Source organism: Muscardinus avellanarius (genome assembly GCF_963383645.1).
Source record: "Muscardinus avellanarius genome assembly, chromosome: 5".
Taxonomy (NCBI): Eukaryota; Metazoa; Chordata; class Mammalia; order Rodentia; family Gliridae; genus Muscardinus; species Muscardinus avellanarius.
Genome location: NC_137790.1, coordinates 61,993,639 through 62,013,418, shown reverse-complemented (window position 1 = coordinate 62,013,418; position 19,780 = coordinate 61,993,639). Strand labels below are relative to the sequence as shown.

Genomic DNA, 19,780 nt, shown 5'->3' with positions numbered 1-19,780 from the left:
AAAAAAATAGAAAAAAAAATATTCTCTGGTAAGAAAAAAAGCAAAAAGAAATATTGAAATGTTATCTTTAAGTCATCAAAAGCTTGGTATCAGACAAATGAAACTGTTATGTGAGATTATCATTTTTAATTTTGGATAAATTGCTATAATACTAGATGTCAACCACTAATCCAAGCATGGGAAGGAGGGATGGGGAGGGAATGGGGTGGGGATCGGGTAGGGGCTTACTGGACGATGTGTGCATGTCTGTCTACAAAAGTTTGTATCCCACTATGATTTATGAATACAGTGCACCAATAAAATAAAGAAAGAAAGAAAGAAAAAAAAACAAATAAAGCTGGGCATGGTGGTGCACACTTGTAATCTCTGCGCTTGGGGGGCTGAGACAAGAGGATGGAGCAGGTTCCAAGCCAGCCACACTGGCTTAAGAGACCCTGTTTCCAAATAAAAATATAAAAATAGATCTGGGAGTGTAGCCCGGAGGTAGAAAGCCTCTGGGTTCCACCCCCAGTACCACCCAATAAATAAATAAATAAATAAACAAATAAACAAATAAAATAAATAAAAATAAACATTAAACATTAAAAAAAAACACAAACAAGCTGGGCATAGTGGCGCACGCTTGTAATCCCCGCGCTTGGGAGGCTGAGACAGGAGGATCGCACAGGTTCGAAGCCAGCCTCAGCTACTCGGTGAGGCTCTCAGCAACTTAGTGAAACCCTGTTTCCAAATAAAATATAAAATAGGTCTGGGAGTATAGCCCAGAGGTAGAAAGCCCTTGGGTTCCACCCTAGTACCACCACCAACAACAAAGAAGCACACAAACTATAACAAATGCTGGCAAGGATGTAGAGAAGTGGGAACTCTAATTTATTGTTGTTGGAATTTCAAATTAGTGCAGCCACTTTGGAAAACAGTATGAAGGATGCTCAGAAGAATAAAAATGAACCTATCATATGATCCAGCAATACTACTTCCAAGTATTTACCTAAAAGAATGGAAACCGAACTACCAAACTAATGCATTCATATCTATGTTCATATCTGCACAATTCACCATTGCCAAAGTATGGAAGCAGCCAAGATGTCCATCAACAGATGAATGGATTACAAAACTATAAGATATGTACACAAAAGAATTTTACTCAGCCATAAAGAAGGATAAAATTACATAATTTGCAGGGAAGTGGATGGAATTGGAGAACATTATGCTAAATGAGATTAGTCTGTAACAAAAAGTAAGAGATCAGATGCTCTCCCTAATGTTCAGAACCTAAGGAGAAAATAAATGGTAATAGAAGAAACTCTAGATGAGGAAGGAGAAATCATAGATAAGAAAATAAAGCAACTTAAATGAAGGGGATGGGAGGGGGAATAGAGAAAAATTACCTAATGTACATGATGTACATTCACAAACATAACAATCAATGTCAATCACTAAGGCAAACATTAAAAAGGGAGGAGGGAGGGATTGAGGTGAGAATTGGGGAAGGGCTAAATGAGTGAAGTGTGCATGCATGCCTCTACAATCTTATACTCCATTAAGATGTATGACTACAATGCATAAATAAAAATTTTTAATTAAAAAATAAATAAATTGTGGCTAATATCTGTCAGTTTGGGGGCACTCAGGGTCCAAAACAAACTGTAACACTCCTCTTTACCACATACTGTCTGTGAACCCTGTACAAATAAACTCACCATGTTCAAATTTTATTATGTTTAGCTTAATGCCTATTTTACAATTTAATGGCCTGGTCTGTAATTCCCTTTTACCATAGTAAGGATACCTTACTATGAAAATGGGCATCTTCCCTGAAGAAGAAATTTAAAACACTAGCAGGAAATCTATAAAAGACAATGGAAAATAATACACAGAGGATAATGAAAGCATAAAAATCGGTAATAGTAAATCTTTACTCACTTGCTTGTCATAGCAATGCTGTGATTTGGATTCTACTCTTGTTCTATTTTGTAAGAGACAAAACCAAGGCACAGTTGTCCCTAGGTCAGACACTAGTAAGTATGGCAACAGTATTCCACTCCAGGCATTCTGGTTTCATAACCTATGCTGTTACAGACAATACTATAGAAGGCCAAAACCAGAAAGAGATGTCTAAGAGTTTTAAACTCTAAGCAACCAAGACAGATATACCTGATTATGAAGAAAGCTTACATTGTTGGAGGCAGAGATAATAAACAGAAGCAATGGCATTTAGAGTTCCTTATGTAACACTGCCAAAGTTAACTTTTTCCCAATAAGAGTAATCAGTTATGGAAAAGACCATCTCACACCATTACACTACAGAGACTGTCATAAATTGACCCTATGTATATGCGTGCACATACACACACACACACACACACACACACACACACACACATACACACACAAGTTTCTGGACTCCTTTTTTGTTTTATTGTTGTATTTTGCTATTATTGAAATAAATCATACTGTCTGAATTACTGAAACTTAATATGCATATCTGATTCTGTGTATCCTCCAGCTTTGTTCCTAAGTATTTTTTGTGGGCTTTTTTTTTTTTTTTTTTTTTTTTGGTGGTACTTGAGATGGAACCAACCCAGGGGCTTTCTACCTCCAGGCTATACTCCCAGACCTATTTCATACTTTATTTGGAAATAGGGTCTCATTAAGTTGCTGAGAACCTCACTAAATAGCTGAGGCTGGCTTTGAACCTATGTGATCCACCTGTCTTAGCCTCCCACAACTCCACACCCAGAATTCCAGTCAGTTTTTTTTTTAAAGGTAGAGGATGTTTGCAAGATGAGTAGATCCAACAAATGCCTCATGTCTGTAATATATGTATTTTTAAAAACCCCTCTACAAATTGGTAAGAACAAGACAAATACTTTTTTTTTTTTTGAAGGTCGGGGATGGAATCCAGGGACATTTGACCTCCGAGCTATACTCCCAACCCTATTTTTTATTTTTTATTTTGAAATCGGATCTCACTGAGCTGCAGAGGGCCTCACTAAGTAGCTGAGGGTGTCCGCGAACTGCGATTCTCCGGGTCTCAGCCTCCCAAATGCTGGGATTATAAGCGTGCGCCATCATTTGTGGCAGAAATCCATTTTTAAATAGGCAAAAATGTGAAAAGGCACTTCTTAACAAAAGGTACTCAAAGGTTAAATAAACATAAGAAAACATACCCAATATTATCATCAAAATCTCAGAGCAAATGAAATGAAATAAAATACCAATGCACAATCATCATAACAATTAATTTTAATTAAACCAAGTGTAGGCAATGATGCAATTAAAACTAAGAGACTAGAGTAGGAGTGTAAGTTGATGTTACACTTGAGAAAATTAGTAATATCTACTAAAGTTAAACATATGCATATCCTATGACCTAGCAGTTAGGTTATATAACCATGAAGGCAACAGAAATGTGTACATATGATCATTAAACAAATACTCATGACAACAGTACCATGCAAGTCCCAGACTAAAGCATCCTGAATGTCAATCATTGGTAGATGAAGGTGTGGCCTTTTCATATGACATAACACAATACAACAATGAAAACAGAATGAATGGTGAGTTTTTGCTCCCTGAAACATCATAGATGAATCTCAGAAATATAATGTTGAGCAAGTGAAACCAAACACAACTCCATGACCTTGATTTTATATAGACAAATTTCAAAAAACAGGAAAAGCAAAACATTGGTGACTGAAAAATGGTGGTTGTCACTGGATAGTATTAATAATTAGGGGAGAAGATAGGGAAGATTCTAGGGTACAGCAAATGTTTTATTTTTTTTAAATCTAGGTGTTGTTGATACCGATGTTTCACTTTTTGCACATCTGCTATGCTTCAGTAAAAGATTTACTTTAAAAAGCTTAATATATGACTTCATGGTAGGGATAGTGCAAAGGGATAGAAAAACATTATAAGAGGGAGAGGTTGAATGTTTCCATGGAAAAACAAAAATCTCAAAAAATAAAGAATAGGAAACACTACAATAACACAGTTTTTCTTAACATTCTGTGAACACAAGTTTGGTTGTTCATCTTCTTCAATTTTGTGGTTTTAGTTAATCATGGCCAAGAAACGAGAGGTACTTGATGATCAATCTATTATCAAACCCCTTACAGTTAAAGAAACCTTATATCATATTCCATGGCTTGATAAAGAGAAAGATCGTTTAGACTATATTCAGGTAAGATTTTTATATCCTAATAAAATCTTTAAAGTGCCAACAAATAATTGAAAAATAAGGATTAATCTTGATAATCTCTAGATTAAAAAAAACCTTCCTAGTTGTTTTTGTTACCTATAGGATAAAAGAAGAATCTCTTTGAGTGACTTGCAAAGTCCTTCTACAATCTGCCTTCTGCTTATCTCTCCATTTATCTCTCCATTTATCTCTTCTGCTTATCTTCATTTCCTGTTCCCCATTTCATATCCGCTTTATTTTCTACTTATATGGGACCACTTATGGTGTCCTACATATTCTACACTGTTTTCTAATTCTGTTCATCTATGGGTGCTATTTACTTTCCTTGAAATGTCCTTTGGTTCCATTTTCTTTATCAAATTTTCCCTGCTTTTGCATCTCTGGAAACATCCCACCAGAGGTAGTCAGAGAAGTAGGCTTTGGGGTACAACTCCTTACCAGAAGACCATCCTGTGGCCCATCTTGAGTATGGAGGACCAAAGATGCTACCATTGCATCCTATATATACTTCTTTTGCAGTATTAAGAACATTCCTTTACAATTATTTTTACACTTTTGTCATCTACTACGTTTTTTAGCTCATTCATCTTTTGAATATTCAGCCTATCACTTTGCATAATGCATCTTGAGTACTCAGTAAGTTTTGGGGAAGGAACAAATAAGTGGGTATGTATATACATACACATAAACATGCAAATAATTATAATAAAAAATATATATATAGTGTGTGTGTGTGTGTGTGTGTGTGTGTGTGTGTGTGTGTGTTACTGGGGATTGGACCTAGGATCATTCCACCTACAAGCTACACTCCCATCCCAATCTCATTTGATTTTTTTTTTTATCTTGAAACAGGGCCTTACTAAGTTGCTAAAAGCCTCGCTAATTAGTTGATCCTGGCCTCAAACCTGTTATCCTCCCAGCTCAGCCCATCTAAGATTACAGGTATGTATCATCATGCCTGGCTATAACTCATTTCAATAATATTCATTTTCTATATGTATTTGGTGCTGAAAGGCCAATTATATTTTTCATCTATTTAGAGTGAATGCAGTTTTTACTTGCTTCATTTGCTATTTAGAGCACAAGTATATATATATATATATATATATATATATATATATATATATATATATATTACTAACCATGCTTTTTACCCAGGTGAAACATTTTCATCTTCCCATTACATTCATTCTTAGATTATTTCTTTCATCATTCATGTATAAATTCTTCATCAGAAATTTAAAATATTCATGAGTATCCACCTGCCTTTCTTTGCTATCTATAATTCTTATTTTCTCTTAGAAATTTATTACCAACACAATGTTATATCTTATTGAATTTTCATTTCAAAATGTAAGAATCTTATTAAGATATACATTTCAACACAACAACTACCAAAATATTATTTGTAAGTTATTTTATTTTGGTGATATGTTTTAGGAACGAGCCAAAATTATAACATTTGATTGTGGAAATAATATATTTGAAGAAGGTGATGAGCCCAAAGGAATCTATGTAATTATCTCAGGCATGGTAAAGGTAAAGTAGAGACATTTATAAATGCACTTGTGAGCATTAGTTTCAGAAAGACTTTGTAAAACAGAATTAATAGCTTTCTGTGTTACAAATTGCACTATTTGTTGTTGTTTTTTAGTATAGCAGCTACCATTCAAGCTATAATTTTCATGATCAGACAAAATGAATAAAAATATCCATTACTTTTTTTTAATGGTACTGGGGATGAAACCCATGGGAATTCTACCTCCAAGGTACACCCCCAGCCCTATTTTTTATTCTTTATTTTGAAACAGGGTCTCACTGAGCTGCAACGGACCTCAATGAGTAGTAGCTGAGGCTGTCCGCCAACCGCAATTCTCCTGTCTCAGCCTTACAAATGCTGGGATTACAAGCGTGTGCCACCACACCCGGCTATCTATCACTTTTGAAGCCATACTTTCTCATAGATAATAAGAGACTGTCAAACATCACTTAAGATGAAAAATTAGAATATAAATTGTTATTCACCTTGTATCTACATGAGTTGGGAAATTAGCCACTTAAAGAGGGTATAGATTGGTTGAGTAGGAGAAATAAAAAAGATGCTAATATTTGAGAATGTTTCATGCTTGTCATTGATAATTTAACAAGTTTATTTAAGGAGGAATTGGTATTTTCAAAATAATATGTATATAACTATTCAAATCAAAATAAGAAGCCCCATAAATTACAGAGGTTGGATAATGTAAGTTAACTGACATATGTCTTTTTATCTTTCTTTGTTCCTGAACAGCTTAAAAGATCAAAGCCAGGTGTGGGGACTGACCCCATATTCTTGGAATCAGAGGAGAAAACTTACCCAATTATTTACACTGACTATGTGCTCAGCGGAGAAATCATAGGAGAGTTAAACTGCTTAACTGATGAACCAATGAAGTATTCTGCCACCTGCAAAACTGTGGTAGAGGTCAGATAACAATGCCTGTGTCTTCTGCTATATCTTGTTCTAATATCAAATTTAAGGTATTTTCATTGTTCAGTACATGTCTGTCATCCAGCAATTTTTTTTAAGGAAAGGTAAAGGAACAAATTTGTTCCATAATTATACTCACCTAGTATAATGTCCTGGCCAAATGGCTTCTGAGAGTGAACCTACTATATCAAAAAAGGGATTTAATCAGAAAACTAGTCATATATGCTGTTTCATATTGAAAGCTGATCAGAGATTAATTGCCAATGCCATAATTTGGAAGATAAGGAGGGGAGAAATTAGAGCTAGAATTTATTAATAGAAAAGCTGAGCAAAGAGGATAAAAGTTTTCCAAGACATAACTGAAGATTAAATTATCACTGTGCAGGGACTACCATTGGCCTGATTAGAACATACACAAAAAATGAAAATTCCTACCCATGAAGTCACATGAAAAAAGAAAACCTGGAGTTCTTCAAACCATTAGATTGGCCCAATTTACAAAAATAGAAAGAGTAAAATAAGTTAAGTGACACCAGAGAGGAATAATTATCTTCATCTAGTAGGCAGAAGATATTGCAGGAAAAATACCCTCGTCAATTCAATAAATCCATGGCATACACAGTGATGGGAAGATGAGGAGAAATAATTTGAAATGGACTCAAAGATGATAAGAACCAAATGCAGATGGGGAAATTCTTTTTTTTTTTTTTTTTTGGTGGTACTGGGGTTCCTGGAAGCCCTTCTACCTCCGGGCTACACTCCCAGACCCATTTTATATTTTTTTTATTTATTTGGAAACAGGGTCTCTTAAAGCCAGAACGGCTCGCTTCGAACCCGTGCGATCCTCCTGTCTCTGCCTCCATAGGGTGGGGATTACAAGCGTGCGCCACCACGTCTGGCTTGGGAAATTCTAATATGAAGAGAATATTAAATTATATGAAGAGGGTATGTTTAATTTTGCTAAGTGTGATTATCACATATGTTGTATCTTTAAAAATCTTTATCATTAAGTGATACATAGTGAGAGATTAGCAGGTAGAATGATGTGGGAGCTGAATAAGCCCTGCTGCATTAGGCTATGATAACATTACCAGCACTACCACCAAAAGAACCACAGAGCTTAACAGAATTTATGAGGCAGATGTTTTCAGCCATTGAACACAGTCATTTTAAGTCCTAAACACTTGAGATAAAGGAAAATTCCCAGGGTAATCCTACATGCACCATGACCCTCTGCCTAGGACTATTTCCAACGACCATGCAGCAAGTAGGAATCCCTAGAGAAGAGGATGATGCTGCTGAGCTGAGAAATCTGTTGAAGCCAAAATAGCTGGAATCCACCAAGCAAGGAGACAGAGCTACACAGAGAAAGACTGCAAGAGTCGGAGTGGTGGTTCTCCCCAAGTCCTTGGGTGATGGGCGTGCCATACATATGCAGAACTGGACAAAAACTTGACCAGATTGTTGAGAATAGAATGGAATGCAGACTTCTTAGGTCAAGATTAGGGATTTTTAAGGTTCAGTTTTGCCAGAAAGGACAAATTTTTTAGAATCACAAGCATCCTACTGCAGGACCAGAAAGGATAGATGTTAGGAATAAAGATCATGACCTAGCATAAGGCTTGTTCTAGATCCACCCCAACAAAACCTGAGAGCAAGCCCCCAATGGAGACCATGATGGAGGCAGAGTTCAAAGTCAAGTTACCTACAAATTACACTGTCTAAGAAAATACCTGATTTTCTACTCATTGACCCAAGCAAATCATAAAACACAGCCTACACAAACTCATGGTGGCCAGATAGCAAGAACTGCCTCCTGCAACAAAAATTAACAGTTTTCAAAGAAAGATAAAAGAACCTAGCATCTCTACAATGGATAGTCAGCAAATTAAAAACTACAAAACATAAAAAAATATGAAATAGTAACCTATAGCACAAAATCAAGTGTGGTGGGGGAAACGCTACCCCATAAATATGTACCATTATTTATTTATTTATTTATTTAAAACAAATGATAAAAGTATGTATGCAATGTGATGAATATATTAATTGGCTTGATATCATTTCACAATATGCATTTATTAAAATAATATACCCCATAAACATGTACAATTTAATAAAAGAATACTAAAGAACTTCTCATTGGATTATGTAGCATTTTAAAATATAGTATAAGACAAGATTACAAAAATGTTATCAATATACATATTTTATTAAGTTTCCAGGTCATTGCATGCATCATACATAATTTAAATTATTAGCTTTAATGTTAGGATAAGGAAATTCTATTTATTGAGCCATAGATGCACAGAATAAAATATTGTATTTATATCCTCCTTTTCCCAGACATGTTTTATTCCCAGATCTCATTTGTTTGAAGCCTTTGAGAACTTATATCCTATCATGGAAGAAAAAATGTGGCTAAAAATCGGACTTAATATTACTGCCCAAAAAATCAGGGAACATTTATCTTACGAGGTTAGAAGAAGTATTTGTGTAAATCTGTCCTTTCTGAATGAAATTGTATCAATATATTGTACAAATTTATATTCAATTTCATAAACCAAAAATAGATTATGTATTTGCATTTTTCTCATAGGACTGGAACTACAAAATGCAATTAAAGCTTTGTAACATTTTTGTAAGAGATGTACCAAAGACCATCAAGACTGGTATTTATGATGAAACTGTGACATATGTTATCCTCATACACGGAGCTGTAGAAGATTGTCAGTTACGAAAAATTTATAAGGCACCTTTCTTAATTCCTATAACATGTCATCAGGTGGGCAAACATTGATCCATGTTTTTTTTTTATTGTGGATTTGACGTCCAATGTGATTCAAAGCATATTGAAAACAGCCACAAGGTGGAACGATTGCTAGAAATGCCTTGAGTTTGTTTGTTTGTTTGTTTGTCTTGTTTTATGTGTGGTATTGGGGATTGAACCTGGGAACATTATACCTCTGAGCCGTACCCTCAGCCCCATTTTATTATTTTATTTTGAAATAGGGTCTTGCTAAGTTGCTGAAGAATCTGGCTAAGTTATAGCACACTGGCCTCGAACCTTTCAATCCTCCTGTCTCAGCCTCCCAAGTATTGGGATTAGAGGTATTAGTTACCACACATAGAGAAAAACATTTGTTTTTTTTAAACTTTCTTTCTGTCATGTAGAAAATCCTTTGGTAGATTTTTAAAATGATAATTAAACTCCATCATTTTCTTATTTGGAAGAGAAATAAGATATTTTTAAAAATCAATGACAGTATATCACCTATTGACTTTTATAAAACCAACCTATCCAGGAATTTTAAGGTATCTGTCTTATCTGTGTTGATCCATTGATATTTTCAATTTTCTCCTAGATGTTTACAGAGAGTCTGAAATAGCAGCTTATTAGAGAAACATGTCATTGTATTATATGTGCTCAGAAGTTAATTTGCATCCTGTCAACTTTCAGATACAAGGTATTGAAGATTTCACAAAAATAATGATTATTCAAACTTCAGTTGATATGAAAAAATCCAGATGGAACACAAGAAAGTATATACCTACACGTAGAGTTTCTCGGGCACCACCATCAATGGGTGAGTTATATTTCTTTGGGCAACTGTGAGAACTTTCCTTTTTAAATGAGTTACATGTGTATTTGAAAACAACTGCATGCGTTTTCTGGAGTATTGAGGTCTTTCTTTTTTCTTTCTTTCTTTCTTTCATCTTTTATGGTACTGGGAATTGAACTCAGGGGCATTCTAACTCTGAGCTACAGCTACAGCCCCTTTTATGTTTTGCTTTGAAACAGGGTCTCCCTAAGTTGCTGTGAATCTCACTAAGTTGTGAGGCTGTCCTCAAACCTATGATCCTCCTGTCTTAACCTCTCAAGTACTGGGATTATAGACACAAATCACCACACCCAGCTTGAGGAATCCTTTTAGCTCATATTTGATATTATGATAATATGTGAAGTCAGACTGAGAATATCAAAGTTATACTCAGAAATGTTGCATTTCATCTATAAAAACAAGCATGCATAATTATCAAGATAATATGAAAAATAATGAAAGAATCACTGGTTCTTCCCCAAATTAAAATATTTCATATATCAAAAACAATAAAAAATGAGGTTGTTGGCCAGGCATGGTGGCATATGCCTGTAATCCTAGTCCTTGGGAAGCTGAAACAGGAGTATCGCAAGTTTGAGGCCAGCCTTAGCAACTCAGTGGGACTCTGAATATGTATATTCTGAATATATATATATTCAAGAGTCCCTAGCACAAATACATATGGTAACCAAACATCATTCATAGGAATTTGAAAATTAGAAGAAATCAGAACAAATACAAGCCGGGCGTGGTGGCTCACACTTGTAATCCCAGCATTCGGGAGACTGAGACCAGAGGATTGCAGTTCACAGACAGCCTCAGCTACTTAGTGAGGCCCTCCGAAACTCAGTGAGACCTGGTTTCAAAAATAAAGAATAAAAAATAGGGCAGGGGGTGTAGCTCGGAGGTCAAATTCCCCTGGGTTCCATCCCCAGACCCGCAAAAAAAAAAAAAAAAAAAAAAAAAAATACAGATAGATGAATGCCAATGTAAATCAACAAAGCAATCCATAAGACTAAACTGTTACATAAGCTTTAAAAAGTAATTATTCATGCCATTATGTAGAAAAGACCTATGCCATATGCCAAGCAAAAAATGCCAATGATATAATATTGTGCTGTTAATTTTAAATGAGTTTTATCTATTATATTACAATTATATAACTTTGAAACTATATGGACACGAAAAACTGTCATCATATAGGGTTCCACTGACCTTGAGATAAAGCATCCACAGATCAAGGTCGTGGTCCCTTCATCATCTGCTCCTTCACCAGCCAGCTCTTCTTGCTCTTCAGCTCTCCAAAACCTAGCCATAGCAAACTAATGATTTACCTGAAGCTGGTGGTCTCCAATGCCTGGATCTTTTCATACTCTTTCCTTCTGCCTGGAACCCCCTAAGCATCCGGCCCTCCACACCTTTCCATTCCCTACAGCTAACTTCTTCTTATCCCCTTTATCTTAATTTATTTCTCCAGAGTTACTGGTGACAGTCCCAAGACCATGAAACCCTACTCTGTCACTCATTTGTGAGCTCCTGCAGCCAAATCAGTTCTTTCCTACTGGTATCATGTTGGTTTATTTTATTTTCTGCACTGTAATTTTGTCATATCAGGGTACAAAGTGTGAGAAAAATACATGCATGTGGCTGTTGTTGCCCACCCACGGGGTCCTCCCCCGCTCAACCCTCACCCTATAAGCCTTTGAGATTGGAATTGGTCATTTTGAAATTATTTATAGCATTATTTCTTTTCTTTTCTTTTTTTTTTTTTTGCGGGTCTGAGGATGGAACCCAGAGGCATTCGACCTCCGAGCTACACCCCCTGCCCTATTTTTTTTATTTTTTATTTTGAAACTGGGTCTCACTGAGTTGCAGAGGGCCTCACTAAGTAGCTGAGGCTGCCCGCGAACCGCGATCCTCCGGTCTCAGCCTCCCGAATGCTGGGATTACAAGCGTGCGCCACTACGCCCGGCTTTATAGCATCATTTCTACGAATGCATTCTTTATAATTTTGTTGCCTCTTCTCTTCTACTCACTAAAACTCCAGGAAGGTATGAGATCTCAACTCTTGTTTTCTTATGCGTCCTCATTACTAGCCAATGTCCTGGGGACTCCCGATACATATTAACAGGAAAGTATTTGGGGATGTTGGGGTGATAGTTTTCTCTGCTTTTTAATCTTTGTGCATAGTTGTTATATAATCTTCATAATAAAAGACTGTTTAGCCTTTTTGGAAAAGTGACCTTTCTTTCCACCAATGTCAGATCACAGACCCTGAGAGTGGGTAACCTGAATATGGCCTAATTTGATAGATGAACTCGTTGAAACTGTAGCTTGTTTCAGTGGTTGAACTAACGCTGCCTTTTTTGCACCAGCTTCCAGCAAACTATCAGAAGAAAGCCCTCAGGAAAGAAGTTATGCTAATATGAAGGTAAACTTGGAGCAGTCTTTTTTAATGTCTTATGTGGATAAAAGAGGGCCTGTAATTTATGGCAACTACCAATGTAGATCTCTTATACTGAAGGCGTTCGCCCACTAATCATTTTATAGAGTTAGGTATAAACAGTTTCTCTTAGCACAAGATAGCACAAAAATTGTTGCTTCTTTTTATGTATATGCTAGAGAAATGACAAAGAAAACAAAGTTTAAGCTATACCTGAATATTTGTCTTGACTCACACGAACATACTGGAACTCCCAGGTATGGCCACTGTCCTAGTATGTCTGAGCCCCTTCTGCTCCTCCTGTGCAGAAGGCTCCCTCAGCCACCTCAGCTATGCATGGGGGATCTTCCTGCATAAAGACAGCTCACCCCAGTGTTCATGATGCCTGATAAAAGTGTGAGCTCAGTAATAGATGCTCTGTAATCTACTCTATCCTGGGATAACCTAAGTTGCTCAGAAAGTCCCATAAATATTGATCAATGTGAATGTACTTGGATAAGTCACTTAGGAATCTTGAGATCTTCAAAATCCTCAGCCAACTTTGCAGTGGAATCCTGAGTTGTGAAGCACTCTTGGGTCCTGGAATTGAACTTGACTAGAGAAATATAGTGAAAAGACCTCACCACATCTCTACCAGCCTGCCTATGACTGGAATAACAGGGAGAAATAACAATTAACTACAACAAAAAGATGAGGAGGGCCCTTAAGATATTGTAGCGGGGCATGGTAGAACACATCTATAATCCCAGTACTTAGGAGGCTGAGACAGGAGGGTCACAGGTTCAAGGCCAACTTCAGCAACTTTGTGAGAACTTGTTTTAAAATAAAAATAAAATAAAAAGGGCTGAAGGGATAACTTGGAGGTAGTCATCCTCAGTACTGCACATACACATGCCATACTGTCATCGGATAGGGTTCAAATGACCTTGAGATAAAGCATCTACAGATCAAGGTAGTGGTCCCCTCGGAGACATCTAGAGCCCATTGATATGGTCATCATTCTGTTTAGCCCTGGCCAGCTGCCGAGCATGCAGAATTCAGCTTCATAGTATATTTGGGGAGATGGAGGGACCAGAGAAGCTAATGTTCCTCCTGTTCTTGTTCTCAAAGAGTGCTTCTTGCCCATCATTTAAAAAAAAATGACACTGTGATGGTTGTTAATAAAAGCAGCATCAGATAGCCGGGCATGGTGGCGCACGCTCGTAATCCCAGCATTCAGGAGGCTGAGGCCGGAGGATCGCAGTTCGCGGACAGCCTCAGCTACTTAGTGAGGCCCTCTGCAACTCAGTGAGACCCGGTTTCAAAATAAAGAATAAAAAACAGGGCAGGGGCTGTAGCTCAGAGGTTGAATGCCCCTGGGTTCCACCCCCAAAACCGCAAAAATAAATAAATGAATAAATAAATAAATAAAAGCAGCATCAGTGTGAAAGTGAGAGCTCATTAAAACACCAGCCAGATGTTGGAAACATCTGGAGATGAAATCATCAAATTGTGTTTTCTAGTAAAAGCTTTGCTCCCTGATATCATTAGTTGGACTGTGCTGGCTCTCTTCCCCCTACTCCAGACCTTGTCCTCACCATGACCACCCCAGGATTGTGACTCTTTACATGATGCAAAGCCCCACCGAAGGCTTGTCACCACATCCAGCAGCACCTTGCAAAGGGTTCTGGTCGTGGGACAGAGAGCACACTGCTGCCGCCGCCAGAAGTCCCAAGCCCCATCTGTTCTAAGACTAGAGTCTACACCAGCACGGCTTTATAAATCAGACCCTTATTAGCATCCCAGAACTTGACTTCTGCCTCCTATCTCAATTTTTAGATTCAAAAATCTAAAGAATTACTCCCAGAGAATGCTAACATCTAATGAGTCTCCTGGAAAAACTAAACAAAATCAGGTAAGTTGTCTTCATTTCCTTAAGATAACCAGGAACACAACTATTCCTAGAGAAAGAAACAGAAGCCAAAAGTTCATTTGTCCCTCATGTGATAGTGTAAATTAGAACACTTCTGCTAGCTGGCCGATTCTCTCAAGGAGAGTGTTTCTAAATTCCACTTTGAAAAAAAATTTATTAAAATAAAATTTCTGTATCTAAGTTTCCAAAAACTCTGTAGACTCCTGTTTTCCGTCTCTATTCTGCTATTTATTCTCACATGCAATATTGGCTGCTCTCAGTTTATCAGGCTATTTTTTCAGGCAACCATGTACTGTTTGTTGAAAGATATAAAAAGGTAATAAGGTATGACTTCAGTTCGCAAGCATTTATGTTTTAGTTAAGTAGACGAAACACAAATAACAGTACAGGTACATTATGGATAATGTCATCTGATGCTGGAGAAATTCAAAATAGAAAAAGCTAGCTATGTAGAATGAAAAACATCCTTGTGAAGAAAGGAAGAGAATGTTCAGGATAAAAAAAGAACAAGATCTTTATCTTTTATTGTGCTAAAGGTGCCTGTTGAAAATAATTGTGTATATATGTGCTTTGTATGACTTTATGTTCACATAGAGCCCATCACCAGGTTAAAAATTAAAACCAACAGATAAATAGGTTTTCTTTCGTTTAAATAAGTATAGCAAGTGGCATTTAAACACGAACACCACACCATGAAAAAATATTTGCAGGAATTCTTTGCTCATAATACAATCAGTATCTTTACCTCAGAAAAATCTATTCAACATAATAAGGAAAACTGTAAATCCAAGAGGCAAGTCAGGAACAAGCAGTTCTCATCATAGATAATACCTAACACGTGGGGAAAAGAGTAAAACTAAGAAATGCCAAATCAAATAGCAACGAAGTATTGTTTTTTAAAATATGCATATTTTTAAATCGGTGTCAAGATTGACTTCCTTTAAAATAGACCAAAAAAAATGAATGATATTGGTTTTCTTGTATTTTGCTGTAGATGAGTAAAAGCAATCTCTAACAAAAGTCATAAAAATACTTGCACACTTTGTGTCAGTGATCCTGCTTCTGGGAATCAGCCAAGGCGACAGTGGAATGTGACCATGAACAAAACATCCAGGGCACCACTATTTCTAATGGCCCAAACCATTTTTTATTACTGTTGTAATGATTTTACGATCTCATTTAATCTTCATAGCAAGACCCAAGTGTCAGTACAGAACATCCATACAGGAAAATAGCATACAAGCATTAAAAAGTTTGGCTGTGTGGTCCAGTGTAAAGCATGCAGAAGAGAGTAAAACACACAGCCTGCAGTAGTCAACACCTTCTGACCTGAAACCGTGGCTTTTAGAAAGGGGGAATCCAGCCGGGCATGGGGGCGCACGCTTGTAATCCCTGCGCTTGAGAGGCTGAGACAGGAGGATCGCACGGGTTTGAAGCCAGCCTCAGCTACTTAGTGAGGCTCTCAGATACTTAGTGCCACTCTCAGTAACTTAGTGAGACCCTGTTTCCAAATAAAATTAAAAATAGGTCTGGGAGTATAGCCCGGAGGTAGAAAGCCTCTGGGTTCCACCCCCAGTACCACCAAAACAAAAAAGAAAAAGAAAAAGAAAAAGAAAAGGAAAGGGGGAATCCAGAAGAGCACAGTGGGATTAGAAAGGTGAGCACAGTTAGCAGTGCTGTGAGAGGGAGTGGGAGGTGCCTGACCAGAAGCTCAGTGAGTGCTAAGGTCCTAAGTCCGCGGTGGGAAATCTTCCTCCTGCCAATCCAGAAACCACCTGCGTACAGTTCAGAGGCCACAACGACTTCCAGGACTCTGTCTCCGGGTTTGTCCTGCCACTGCCACTTGACCAAGGATGAGTAATTCACACTTGCTCGCTTGTTCAGCTTCCTTCCTTGGCCTTGACAGCAAGGACCAGGTGTTCCACAGGGGTGAAACTGACCTCTAGTCCATTCCGTTCTGAGCTGTAGGTCAGTGCTGAGAGATTCAAAGCTCTCTGTGGTTTTCTTTTTGTTTTTATTATTTCTATTAGAAACTTGACAAATTGTTCTGAAGACCGAAGCAGGTGTTGGTGCTGCTGCTGCTGCGCAAGCCTCCTGTGGCTGAAACTCACTTCACTACATCCAGAGGGAGCAGCGGCTTGGATCCTCATGGACACCCTTGGAGCTATGCCAGAAAGAAATTTGAACTTTGTGACCAGCCAGTTCAATATATACTTGCAAAATCTCCTTATATTAAACGTTTATTATTTTAAATATGGAAACATCTCAGAAAACTTTAGAGTATGTTTTAGTGTCAGAGCCAGAAAATAAGTGTATGCTGCTGAGACAGTTTGTGCATCGCTCTTAGAGCTGTAACGGTTAGATTCATTTTAGGAGTAATAAAATTCTACTAAAAATGTGGTTTGCATGTTGCTCTCCATCCAAGCATTGATTTTTGTCATTTTTTGGGCCTTCACTCATCTTGGGAACTCTCAGAGAGTCACAGTCTTAAAGAATGGGAACTGATTCAGACTGCACTGTATAACCCGGCCCTAAATGAAACTCCCACCCCACTGAGCACAACGCTTGGTGTATATATTTATTTATTTATTTATTTATTTATTTATTTATTTATTTATTTTGGTGGTACTGGGGTCCCTGGAAGCCCTTCTACCTCCGGGCTACACTCCCAGACCTATTTTTTACATTTTTATTTGGAAACAGGGTCTCCTAACCCAGTGCGCATGGCTGGCTTCGAACCTGCGCGATCCTCCTGTCTCTGCCTCCCAAGCGCGGGGATTACAAGAGTGCGCCACCACGCCCGGCTTGGTGTATAATTTTAGAAAATTGAACAGTTAAAAGGTAGTTCATGATTTCTGTAGGTGTGCACTGTACTATACTATCTAATATATAGTTATGAACTCAATCTTCATAGCAACTCTAAAACCTAGATAAATTTATTCCTAATTTATAAATGAGTAAGTTCAAAGAGTTTGAGTGATTTGTAGGAAATCCTACAGCCAGTAGAAGGCAGACATATGAAAATAAGTTACTATACTCCATATCCCCCCATAATAGCAACCCCTAAAGAAAAATTAATAAAAATTTAGATATATATCTACAGGATCAAATTACCCCCTTGAAATTAAGAAATTTGGATGCTATGACAATTGATGGGGGGCATATTCTTAGGAGCCAAGTATAAAGACTCAGTCACAAAAGTTGTTCTTGTATAGCTGGTCATGGTGGTACACATCTGTAATACCAGTATTTGGAAAGCTGAGACAGAGGGATCATAAGTTCAAGACCAGCCTCGGCAACTTAACTAGACATTTAGTAGGTTACTAAGATTCTGTGTCAAATAAAAAAACCAAGCCTGGTTGGGTGTTGCACACTGTGATCCCAGTACTTTGGGAGGCTGAGACAGGTCGATCACAGGTTTGAGGATAGTCTCAGCAAGCAATGAGATTCTCACAAACCTAGTGAGACCCTGTTTCAAAATAAAAGCTAGGGCTGTGAGTATAGCTTGGAGGCAGAATGCCCCTGGGCTCAATCTCCAGTAACAAACAAAAGTTTTCTTGTAGTAAACGTAACTTGGCTGAGTTCTTAATCAACTGAAACTTAAGACAAAGGATTATGGCAGTTAGATATTAAAACACACACACATATGCACATACACACTATTATTTCTGATGGAGCTGACACACAAGAACACAGTTGCCTTCTTTTCCCTAGAATAGAAAAGATTGACTATGATAGGCATTTGCCACTAAGCTTAATGCATAGCTAAGAACAGTGGGAAATATAACATTTCTAATGGTAAATTCACTCCTAAACCAACAACAACAACAACAAAAACCATCAGGAAGAAGCACATGAAGAACATCAGATATTAGACCTCAACAGAAGAGATGCTGTTTTTAATTCCTCATTACCAGCCAAGCACCAGGAGAGGTGAGCAGTACTCTTCTGCCATGGCAGCCGCCAAGCTCAGCGAGCTATATGCAATCACACACTGCTCTGAGTGCGTTTCCTCATTAGCTCATGCAGCCATCCCTTTGCATGAATGTTGGTACAAAAGGTTGGTACAACCATTAGCCTCAGATTACAGAGAAAGTCATGGAGCTTAGAGGATCAAGACAAATTGCAAAGTCTCACAGCTAGGCAGGGTGATGCTATGGCTAATAAACACTCAGTCTAATTTGCAATGTTGTTTAGTTTGTCCAGATTTTATCTTAGAAATCTGGGCCATTGGAGAAGAATACACTCTACGGTATTAGTCACTGCTAGAGTCTGGCTGCATCCATGGGCTAAATGGTAAGCACTTCTCTACACGATGTACTGAAATATGAAACGACTATGGTACTCCTCATGTGCACAATTTCATACCTGGCTTGTGGGTGGGAAGCAGGGTTGTGTGCTCAAGGCTCTACATTTCTTTTTCTAGTACCAGGGATTGAACCCAGAGGCATTCTACTCTACCTTAAAGCTATACCTCCAATTGTTTTTATTTTTTATTTTGAAATCAGATCTTGCTAAAATTTCTGAAGCTGACCTTGAATCTGTGATCCTCTTGTCTCAGTCTCCCCCGTATTTGGGATTACAAGCACACACACCCTTTTGCCTGGCCAATTCTACCTGATAGAATGGAACATACAGTCTTTGGCCTGAGGAGGGGCTTAGGATGCCCTCTGAGTTCCCTTTGACTCTCAAAGGTAACCCACTAAATTTGTACACAATGCCTAGAACAATAACTGCTTTGAAAACGTTTAGACAAAAGGATTTTTGTGGTCTCTTGACTCACATTTTTTTAATTTGGCTAAATTCTTTTAACTTTATAACTTTATAGTGCTTACACCTGTTTTGTATTGTCCACAGATATTTAACTTATCTTCTATGTTTTATATTAATTTCATTAATAAGGAACTTTGCAAATGAAGGAACGTTCACAGGGAGTTACCATGTCACCCTTCTGCCAGTTACAGTAGTAGGATTTGTACTTTATTACCAAACAAAATCGCCCTCTGGATCATGATTGGTGTTAGCCAGCCATTGGCCCACACACTCCAAACAGGCAAACACACTGCACCTTGTGACGCAATGGAGTGACGCTGACCAGGATTCAAAGCTAAGCAATGAAGAGACGAGGTAAACAAAGTCCACTTGAACT

The 19,780-nt window shown here is 37.7% G+C and overlaps 1 protein-coding gene across 1 annotated transcript in view; it reads left to right on the top strand.

Moving 5' to 3' along the window:
* The window catches only part of SLC9C1 (solute carrier family 9 member C1), a gene marked incomplete at its 3' end in the record, with an annotated part of 82,085 nt that extends 67,636 nt beyond the window's left edge, over positions 1 to 14,449 (top strand). Inside the window, exons 20-26 of the mRNA XM_080696513.1 lie at positions 4,061 to 4,186; positions 5,645 to 5,743; positions 6,495 to 6,668; positions 9,021 to 9,152; positions 9,274 to 9,459; positions 10,135 to 10,261; positions 14,250 to 14,449. Of these exons, the coding sequence (XP_080552639.1) occupies positions 4,061 to 4,186; positions 5,645 to 5,743; positions 6,495 to 6,668; positions 9,021 to 9,152; positions 9,274 to 9,459; positions 10,135 to 10,261; positions 14,250 to 14,449 (1,044 nt within the window). The remainder of the gene's footprint in view (positions 1 to 4,060; positions 4,187 to 5,644; positions 5,744 to 6,494; positions 6,669 to 9,020; positions 9,153 to 9,273; positions 9,460 to 10,134; positions 10,262 to 14,249) is intronic.
* Positions 14,450 to 19,780: the final 5,331 nt, after the last annotated feature.